Below are 11117 nucleotides of genomic sequence, written 5' to 3' on the forward strand. Positions count from 1 at the left end.
AAACAAAACAAAAAAAAAAAAAAAAAAAAAAAAAAAAACAAACAGTACATTGAGTTAGATCCACAGACAAGATATAGGTTTGTATGTAAGTCTTTCTCCTAAGCTTCCTCATGTGTCCCACACCCCTCAGTCCCCATTCCCCAGTAGCTTTCTTGCCCAAGGTTGGTACCTCTTTAAAACCTAGTGACTCCCAGCTAGAGCTTGAGTTGAAGATGAGAGGCTTTCTTTCATTTTGGTGGATAATTCCATGCCCCCTCACCCCTTGCTTGCCAGGAGGATGCTGGCTAGAACTGAAGTGCTCCAGTTCTCCCCCAGAGCCTTCCCAAGATCTCTTTCCTTGTACGCAGAAGAACAGGTAAATTGTCCCAGGATGCACAGGCAAAGAAATGTAGAGGGATTCGACTTGCTACAAGCATGGTTCTCTGTGATGCCGTATGTCTCGATGAGAATGGTGAGTGCAGTGCCAGCGAGAGCATAATGGCTGCTTGTCCCTGGTCTATGCTAGAACAGGGACTCTGCTCAAAGGAGCAGCATGCAGAGTCCAGCTCCATAGTGAAGATGTAGCCATCCACTCATGATGCAAATCTCTGACTACCGTCAATGCCTCCTTATGACATCTCTCCTAGGAGTCCCACCCAGGCCTGCCTGGCCCACCAAAGCTACCAAGCTGTTGCTACTGGATGCTACAAAGCAGCTGGAGTCCTTACTGTGACATTTTTCAGCCTTTAATGCTGAATAGGATTTTTCTTTTACCTCTATAGTGTCTTTTAATCATTAAAAGTCAACAGATTAACTGGCAGTATAAGTTATTTCTTCATGTAAATTATACTGCAAGCCCTCATCTGATCTGAATACAGATGACCAGCCTGAATTTAGGATTTGAACGAATTTGTATTCTACCGTGTATACTCAGAGGTATTTTATTTTTTAATTGACTCATCCTACCTGCTGAACTTCCCCATTTTGTTCAGCTCTTACTCTACAAGCGATAAGTTGTTTCCAGTTCTCTTATTCATTTCATTCTTGGGACACGGACTTCTCAAGATGTGTATCTGTTGTTGCAGCATTGACACTTGCTAATTGGATGAAATCCTGGTGAGATCCTCTCTCCACTGAAGTCAAAGGCAAAGTTCCCATTCACTTCAAGGGGCAGGAGGGGTCAGCACAAGATTTTAACCATTGGCTGAACAAGCCAAATTGAATCCTGACAAACATGATGATTTCAGTCTCCTTCTCTGCATGGAGATTTAGGCCAGAAAGGATCATTAGAGGTCTGAGTAAATGATCTAGTATGTTATGGGTCATAAAACCTCACCCAAATGCACTGCGTCAAACCCAAAGACTTTAGTTAAGCCAAATATTTCTGAAATGTGCACCACGGAGAGAGAAGAGGTACAGCCAGGATGTTCCTAATAACTAAGGCCCTTGCAAACAAGGAATTAAGCAGATGAGAGAGATCCAGATGATCCCAGCAGGTACACCATGACCCTTCTTGCAGAGGATAGAGAACCGTTCCCCAGGCCCCTCAGTCTGACCTGGGGAGGAAAAGGGATTTCTTCTTGGCCCAAATTCTAGTACGTGGTTTGATCCTCCAAATAAGGCACAGCCTAGCACCTGAGAGCATTTTCTGTGCTATTTCAGCCAGCCTCATTTAATATCTTGTCTCTAGCTGCATGCAGAAGATAGTGTCCAAAAAATACCCATAGTCTAGTTTATGCTTCAGTGAGGAAAAAATCCCTCCTGATCCCTACAAGTAACCAACGAAAGCCCTGAAGCATGGGATGTAATGGTAATTATTGTTTTAAAGCAGAGCTTTGGGTTTTATGAAGAGAACTATACAAGCAACTCTGTGCTCCCCCCAGGCTGATAAAGGAAGAGTGTGAACAATGAACTAATGATGTAGATCCTTTCCACATACATAATCCAAAGAATTTCTCCCATGTGCTGGCTCTAAGTGCATCATTTAGGAAACTATCAAAACTCCCCTTACAGATTCCTAGAGATAAGTCCATTGCTTTTCCTGGTAAGCTGGTTTAAAGTTTAACCACCAGTACTGTTAGGAAACTGCATCTTAGAGTTAACCCAACCTAAAGTCACTGAATCACCTCATCCTGTCTCAGCAAGGTCAAAAATCCCCTACCATCAAACACTTGCTCCTTGTGTAAGTGGTTAGACATAGTCAACCTTCAACCTCCTGTTTGAGATGAGCTCCTTATGTCTTGGCCCACAGGGTTTGTTTCCAACCTATGAATCATTTTTGTGTTCAAGAAGAACTGAGCTTCTGAAAAATCAATCCAGATCTTTGGTGCTGAACTCTTATGAAAAGGTGACCTGCGTATTCCCATAGCGTGGCATTCCCTCTAGCATTTTGCTCTAAAACAAGAAATCTGCAAAGAAATCACCACAACAGAGTTGTCTGAGATTTTTTTAATTGCTTATTATCATAGACTATTTCCACATAATCTTCAGCAGATTGTACTTTTGCTTTCATGGAGGATGCTTTAATGCAACCTCCACTGCTTGGTGCTTTTTTTTTTCCTCCTCAAAAACAAAAATCAAGCCAGCTACAGTATTTATGTGGAGGTTAGGGGGTGTTTTTTAGGCGGTAGTTTTAAAAAAATAAGATCATGGGTAGCTGCTTACAATCTAATGCCATAGCTATCTTAGAGTGCGCATCTAATTACAGTGCAATCAGTGAAATTATCCAGTTGATAGCTAGCACTGCCAGTCGTTACATGATATGAGGATGCTTCCCATTCCAAGGTAATAACCACAGACTGGAATAAACATGAGTCTGTTCTGTTGTCCATCAGAGGCAGTGAGAGATTTTTCCTTTGACTTCGCTGTGGTTTGGACTGCACTACGCTCTGGTGACTGGCTCAAGTTAGAGTTATTAGCAAACAGTAAGCCACCTTTGGGCTAAACTGTGTCTAACAGCAACATTCTGGAGACAAAACCATGAATAAAAATTGCTTAACCTTGGTTTTTAATGCTAGGGAGGCTGTGCAGGTCATACTTTTTGTGGGCATGTGGACAACAAGTGACTATGCAGCTCTGTAGCAGCCATTGAATGGCATGCAATGGTGCGATGCTGACCTCCTGACATCATCCACTTTCTGAAACAGGACCTGGATCAAAACCCTTAAATGTAATGACTCCGTAACATAGAGGAAGGTTAGCTGACCGGATCTGAGCTTTGCATTTTTTACTCACCTCTTTTTCCCAGTTTAAGATGCCAGTGGCCAAGCCATTTCTGTGGAGTGGGGAAGAGTATATAGAAACCAAGCTATCTCAGTTCTACTCTCTTTGAAGCAAGGGAACGCTTCTTTAGAGCTCCAGCATCTGAGGAGAGAGTGGCACGAGTGACTTGAACATAAACCGTATCTTTGGGGAAAAGTCTTTCCTTGCCTTTCAGTGGGCTCTCTCTCCTCTAATGCTCAGTCCATTACTCCCATGCTAGTGTACATGGAATTAAACCTCTATTAATTAGCTAAAAGTGCCATTCAATACTCAGTCCCTGGAGATCTGAAATCAGAATCTTTCTGTCCCTGCTTCCCTCTCATGCTCAGTGACAGAAATGCTGTTTACTACCAAGAAAAGGCTTTTATTTTTACATGGACATTAGCATCATGTCCTCTCCTTATTACAGCCAAGGTCCCTGTTCCTTCTAGTGATCTGTCACTATAATAGAGGACCAACCCCTGCCCTCCCTCCCCTTCCCTCCTACACAATTTTTTTCTTCCAAAATCAGTTTTTTTCATGTTTTCAGATTCCAAAATTTACCTATGGAAACACTTGGGCTGAGCTTTTAGTGATCTCAAAGAAGATTCCCATAGCTAAACTATAGGGGGTTTCAAGTTCCTGAAATAATTTGGGGCTTAAACAGTTTCTTTAAATAGATGTGGTCCATCCATAGTGCCAGGCCCACCTAGGAAGTTGGAATGTTTTTAGCCTGGGCTGAGATCCCCTGCTATCCCAACCTACTCTGGGCCCAGCTAGACTCCTCTGAACTCAGAGGGAGTTGTGTCATTAGTTTCACTGGGTTTGGAAGCAGTGCCTTTAGGACTTGGTTTGATCCTACAAAGACCAGGTGCCATACAGCTTTGCAGCCTATGCTGATCTGGATGTCTTGGTCAACAGAGCAAAATTCTGTTACTGTCAACACAGCTCTGGTTTGTGCTCATTTTTGACTGCACAACATGCTTCCTTCATATCATAAACAGCTGCACAGCCTGCCTACGGCTGAATGATGGCTGTTGGGTATTTATTTAAGAGACCTTCTGTGAAGCTGGTAGCTAGGTAATATGCTTCCCCATAATACCATTGCTCAACTATATAAAGCTCTGGATGGAGGTGATCATTTTAGTTTAACTGACTAGAGTCACAGCCTTTCTCAGTAGAGAGAACAGGTAGATTTTTGTTCTTCTGGCTTTTTTCCCTTTGCAGATGGATTATATGCTCCAGATGTGCATGTTTGAAAAGCTTGCATTCTTTTTTATGTTGTCTAAATTCAACCATTGTGTAACTCCAAAGGAGTCGAAGGAAGTTACACCAGGGCTGAACATGGCCTGTTGCATCCAAATGCTCAAACTCAATGAAAACACCCTCCCCCCCCACTCTGTGTTGCTATTTTTGAGCCAGTGTGAGTCCTGATGTGACACTCCCTCACCTAGCATCCAATCCTGATCAATTTGTTCATCCCAGTGTGGTTCACTGTCTGAGTCTGGGGTTCAGGCTGAGCCCCGTGAAAGACTAGGAAAAGTGAAATGTGTGAGATTGATGCCTTGTCTTACTGCCCTAGCCAAACAGCTTTTAGTTAGCCACAAGCATGGTGTGTCCTTTTCATGTTCCCAGGCTCCTCACATCTTGGAGAGTCTGATATCATAGGTGACCATGTTGAAATTGTCCCAAGCGAAGAGTTTCCTCTCTGTGGGGTTGTAGTCGACCATGCTACTGTACTTGTAGCGGTTCTCAAAGTGTATTTTCAGCAGTTTGCGGGTGCTTGTGGCTGTGTTGTAGGCAAAGCTGATCATGGCATCAGGGGATGAGTAGCTATTGATGGTGTATAAGGTGCCGCAGATCATAAAAGAATTGGCCACTGACTGCTTGCGTATGTTCGTCTCCCAGGTCTGCCTGATCTCTAGAGTCTCTGGGTCTAACGTGGAAAGGACAATGGCCCCTTTGGCCTTCTGTGTGCTGTAGATTGCCCACAGCCCCATCTCATCAACAGCCAGGTCAATATCAGTGTACCCCCCCCAAGAATAGGGGAACTGCCCGTGGTAGCCTGCATTGGTGAGGTCCTTCTGGACAGTGATGGTTTCTTTCCTCAAGTCATACTTGGCCAAGATTCTGGACTTGCGCCTCTGGAAATACAGGGACCCCCTGTAGATGACAGCGCCAGTGCTTTCCATGGACCTTGGCAGGACATGCACCTTTGAGGGATAACCCTGCATGAACTGATCAGTGTTGTCATATTCAAAAACCTGGCGGATGTCTGTACCAACTGTGTCAATTCTCCAAGTCGTCTCGCGGGTGTATGGGGAAGCAGGTTCTGGATCCTTCATCCACACACCGTATTTGCCGGCAATTGTTTCTGCTTTGCGGAGGGTGACGGGCTCCCCCACCCAGACCAGTTCTCCACATCCTGCTCCGGGAAAAAAAGAAGAACAGGGGAAAAGAACGCCTCTGTTATTTGGCTTTGTCATTCATGGCCAGTTTTCAGCAAAAGGCTAAAATTCCTGAAAGTTTCAATTTATCTACTTTAAATCAGAAGCAATAATTAGGAAAGATCTTTATTAATTTCCATTTAAGCATTTTTTTTTCCTTTAGGCTAGAGAATGGGGCTTAGAATGAATGAAGCCCAAATTAAGCAACAGCGGCGAGTTAGCACACCAGCATTGCCTAGGCTATGCGACTCATCCATGCAGGCTGCCTGAAGAAAGAGGAAAAATAAGCAAAGGAGCAGAAATAATTAGTTTTTGAGGAAAGAAGGGAAGAGACTTAATATTTTTGGAAGGAAATTTTATAAACAGCACAAACTTTTCTGCTCTATTGACCCCACAATGGTGGTCACAAAGTTCAGATGAAAAAAGGAGATGAACATCTCAGTGTCTCAGTGTAGAGGGATGGATGGAATTATTTAACGCTCTGTGTCTGGACACTGTTGGCAGTTGAAGTGATGCCCTTCTCAGGATTGCTTGGGGTTGAATTGGGAACAGGATAGATCATAGCTGGAGAGAAAAGGAGGCAAAGCAAGAAACTCTCTAAAGACAGTAAGCAGATAAAGAAGAGAAGCATGGACGTTTATGCTCAGGATGGGATCCTGTGTGGTCCCAGGATAGGAGGAGGCAACAATATTAGGAGAGAGTGAGTGGAAGAAAAGTATCTGGAGAAGGACAAGGCCTAGTTATATGAACCAAGAAAAAGAAAAAAGGAGTAAGTGCAGTTATTGTACCAGTGCCTGTGTCCTCCATGCCCACATGGCTGTGAGAGGAGCTCTCCTGAAAGATGCTGGAAGCTGAAACCTCCGTCATTTCAGATTTCAATTCCTGGTAGTCTGGACTCTCCATATCCCACCTAGAAACTGCAGAGGGGATTGAAATAAACACAGTGAGGTCAATTAGATCAATGGAACGAGTCCACCAGCTGGAGGAGCACGGAAGGGATGTGCATGTTTCTGTCCATGGCAGGGCACACTCAAACACACTGCACACAAACAGACAGCTGCACACAGCCCCTGGCATGAGCATTAGAGCACTCACCCTGCCACTAAATCAGCTTTTCTTGTGCACTTACTCATTTCCACCTTGGCTCCTGCTTTCGGGCAATGCTTACTTTGACTAAAACATTACACAAGGCCACGTCCTCATTAGCCTTGAGAGATGCTTGAGAGGCTGGCGTGAGGGTGGTACAGACATGATATACTCTGCCCCCTTCAATGCATATAAGACTCACCTCAACCAGACCTATCTATGCTTGGCTGGCCATAACCAGGCCCTCCCCCCCACATCAAGCTATTGAGCCTTGCCCTTTCTTGGAAAGTTGTGCAGGTTTTGAACTTAGGGTTTCTTAATCCTCCACATCTCAGCATCATGGCACTGGAACAGAGATATAAATGAGCATGCCCAAAACAGTGGGCCTGAGAGCAGCACCCAACACACATGCTCAAGTACACTTGAAGATGGATAGATTGCCTCAGGTCTAAGATTTGCCAAGCCCAGAGCAAGAGCAAACTTGGGTAGGGCAAGCTTCACCCTGGGGCTCCTGGGTATGGCATGGAGGCTATGTAGATAAGTCTTCACTATGGGTGTGTGTCACACCATACCTGACCTTGTGTTAGCACTTTTCCTCTGAACATGGGATAAAAAAAGCCACTCAGCTCAACTTTGAAAAGCAAACGCTTGTGCACTGTAATCGCTGTTGTGCTGCAGAAGTCTCTGCCCCTACCGGTGGAGCCCTCCCTACCTCTGCTGATTTGATGTCAATGAAATCTAGATGTTGTATCAACTAAATATACCTGCTGGATACTATATATGGGCTGTAGGATTCTGTCCCTTCTATTTCTGTTTGCTAGTAATGAATGAGCTTGCAGTGGTTTAAAAAAGGACTGACCATGTAGACTTTAGGGCTGTGTAAAACCAACTGTGAGGCCTCCACAAACCATTCAGAGCTTCTCAGATTGCTGCTGAATGTCAGCAACAAGCATTCCTGAGTGCTCTGCTTGTGGGGAGGGTCTTTCCTTCCTTTGCAAAAGACTCCATAGGGGCTGTGTCAAAGCTCATTAACAACATAAATACGGTGTGCCACACAACACCATCAGTGTTTTCAGTTGCTCTCTAATTCCTTCCGCGCAGCTGGTCTCTCCATTCTTCAGACAAGGCAATGTATTCACATTAACTAGCGTCTTGCTGGGCAAATGGCTCCTGATAGACTGAAGGCAGGCGCAGCGAGGCAAGGCGGTAGGGAGAGGAAGAAGGCTGTAACGCTCCAGTGCAGAGAGATTAGTGCCCTCCGTTTGCTTTTACGTGGTCACAAAGGAGCGTTGTTCTAACTGGACATATGTTGCAACATCCTTTTTTCCCTGGGGGTGGGGAAGTGTTGTTGTAAGTATTAAGAGGCAATGCAATGCATCTGTAATAAGGATAAAATCAGGCATCTCAACTTTGACAGACTCCCAGGCATTAAGTGGAGGATTCAGATTGACAGCTCAAGTAATTGGCCTGGTGATTTATTATGCAGCATATGCTGCTCCAATTGAGCCATGCTGAAAATTCAAACAGCAGAGAAATCTTTGATAAGCCACCAGAGGCTACTAGGATGCACTGCTCAGTCCTCTGTACCACTCATCACACTGAAGCCTACTCAGAGTACTCTGAGATTTAAAACTGAGCTACAGCGAGCTGTGATTTCTGCAGATCTGCTAGAGGGGCTGTCCCAGCAAAAAGCATCAGGGGCATTTGCATTCCATCTGCCTTCGCAGACAAGTGTACTTGGAAACTATCCTTTAAGAGGATGCAGGAGAAGACCTTAATTCAACTCCCACTGAATTCATTAGTAATATTTCCTACTGGAGCAAAGTTAGGGCAATGCATTGGGCTTTTCAAATCCCACCCATAATTCAGTTGGCTGTACAGTGCTTTGGGGATGAAAGCAGCTGTGCAATATAAATGCAAAATACCATTATTATTTTAAAGAGAACAGTGAGTTTCATAGTTCCCTATGTAATTCCAGTGCTTTATTAATTCTTCATGGGCAGCTTTGTCTTCCCTTGAAGACAAAACCATAAATACGTAAAAGCCTACAATTTGTTTGCATCCCATTCCCCTGCTCTACGTCTGAGTTTGCTTTAGGGCTAGGGAAGTTCCCCACTTGCATGTTGGAAGTGACAACAAGTAGCCAGTTCTGGTAGCTGGTATGCAGAAAGGATATTAGCAGAATTGCTCTCAGGAAAATCCACCTACATCTGCTTTTCCAGTAGATGAACCCTGGTGGGGGTACATTTGCCTTGTAGCTTTAAAAGAAATCAGCCCACAGCAAGTGACATTTAACAGCTTAGGTTTCTGATTCTCCCACCTATATGAGTCCCAGTTTATCAAAATACATAAGTATGTGCTTAACCTTAAGCATGTGAGTAATTCATTGACATCAGTAAGACAATCCTTGAGATTAAAGTTAGCCATATGCTTTAAGTGCCTTTTTGACTAATGGATCTGGAGAGTAATTTTACACAAGGTACCTGAGATGGATCGGACATGAGTGCCAGCTCTGGACATCAAAAAAAGAGTGTGTGTAAAAAGGTACGCTAAATACAGAAACACTAAAGGCTCATGTTCATCTTGTGGTACGCTCTTCTGTATATGGTAATAAGTGTGGTTGGGTGAAATGTGGCCTTAGGGAAGACACCAAACCAAAAGCTGTTTTCAGGGGCAAGCTCAGCTATATATTGGGGTTCACTTCCCCCCCTCAAGCCCCTTGGGTCAATGGAAAAGAACTCAAAGCTGCTTGTGGGGAGCCGCCCACAATTCAGTCTGAAAAATGACAGTGGCTATGTGGTGGTGGCTATGTGGTGTGGGGGGAAGATGGTATCTTTGCAGGCTGTTTCTAGGGCTGAGCCTGAGCTATTTTTGCACAGGAGAAAATGACTGTCTTCCTTGACGGAGAAAGCTGTAGGTGTAGTAAGGCAGTAGTCCTAACAGACCCTACTGAGCAGTTTGGTCCTGAAAGGGAACGCTGCCCAGACCAAAGGTGCAGCATCCCTCCCGTGTCCACATAGGCTGTGTCTAGGTGATTTCAGGAACGTATCCCTCTTCCCTTGCAGGGAAGTGTAAAGCCGTCTTCACATGACTTCAGGGACAAGTGGCTGTAGATACCGTAACCCAGAATGCCACAGTGTGCCTCTGTGTCTCCCTAGTAGTTGGATCAATAGCAGTTTGTGGGTCTATCATTAACTCTGTGAGCTGGTAGGGTTGAGCCTTCAGCACAGACAGTAGAGGATTGGGCTATTAAATCCTAGTGCCCCAGGTTCAGTCCCCACAGGGAAATCATACTGTATTAGCAACACCTATCCTATCCGCACATAATGTTCAGCCTATATATTGCTGTAGCAGTATACTAAAATTGTAGCCCCAGAGTAGGTGCATGAGCAGCTGCAAATAGAGCTGGGAGCCCAGTGAGATCAAGCTTGTTCTGATGATAAGCATATTTGAATTTCTGATTATGCAGTTTTGTTAAGGTAGGGGCAATGTGGAAAGCTCCCATGCACCTTGGAGCAACCCATTAGGGCCCTTTATAAAGAAAGATACACATAAACAGCCCAAGCTTAAGAAATTATTTGGCTTGGTCAAAGGAAACAGAGGGGGCTAGGCAGGCAACAGTAAGGATTTCTGGGGAAAGGGGGTAAGGTAACATAGAAGCTTCTTTATGCCCAGCAGAAGGGTAACTGCTGGCTGGGAGGGATGGGCAGAGGGGTGAGAAAAGGAGAAGGAGGTGATAGTCTGGCATCTCCTGGATAGGTTTTGTTTGGAAGAAGCCTGAGAAAGGGGGCCCAGAAAGGAGGGCACTGCAAAGGAGTGCTGTAGGGTGCAAGCAAGGAGAAGAGCTTAAGATTCATAGATTGTAAGGGGCTGGAAGGGACCTTTCAAGATTTCATAGATTTCATAGACATTAGGGCTGGAAGGGACCCCAGAGGATCATTGAGTCCAGCCCCCTGCCCCAGGGGCAGGAAGTCAGCAGGGATCATAGGATCCCAGCAAGATAAACATCCAAATGTCTTTTGAAGGCATTCAAAGTGAGTGCTTGCACCGCCTCTGACGGCAGTCTGTTCCAGACCTTGGGGGCTTGGACAGTAAAGGAATTCTTCTTTATGTCCAACCTGAAATGGTCGCGGCAGAGTTTGTGACCATTTGATCTTGTCATCCCTTGGGGCGCTCTGGTGAACAATTGTTCCCCCAGATCCTGGTGGTCATCCCTGATAAACTTATAGGTGGCCATCAGGTCACCCCTGAGCCTGCGCTTTTCCAGGCTAAAGAGCCCCATGGCTCTCAGCCTGTCGTCGTAAGGTCTGTTTTCCTGACCTCTGATCATGCGTGTGGCTCTTCTCTGGACTCTCTCAAGCTTCT

The 11117-nt window shown here is 44.9% G+C and overlaps 1 protein-coding gene across 2 annotated transcripts in view; it reads right to left on the reverse strand.

Annotated features, from left to right (window-relative positions):
- Positions 1–3737: 3737 nt before the first annotated feature.
- Positions 3738–11117, reverse strand: part of MYOC (myocilin) — a 17870-nt gene continuing 10490 nt past the window's right edge. Inside the window, exons 2-3 of one of the 2 annotated variants that reach the window (XM_019501929.1) lie at positions 6455–6583; positions 3738–5644 (exon numbers count right to left, since the gene is read on the reverse strand). In XM_019501929.1, coding sequence (XP_019357474.1) covers positions 4860–5644; positions 6455–6583 — 914 coding nt within the window. In that variant the 3' untranslated portion in view covers positions 3738–4859. Of the gene's footprint in view, positions 5648–6454; positions 6584–11117 lie in introns of both variants that reach the window. The other variant, XM_019501928.1, reaches the window with a different exon arrangement.

The sequence above is a fragment of the Gavialis gangeticus genome, unplaced genomic scaffold (genome assembly GCF_001723915.1).
Source record: "Gavialis gangeticus isolate Ggan-Ray unplaced genomic scaffold, GavGan_comp1, whole genome shotgun sequence".
NCBI lineage: Eukaryota > Metazoa > Chordata > Crocodylia > Gavialidae > Gavialis > Gavialis gangeticus.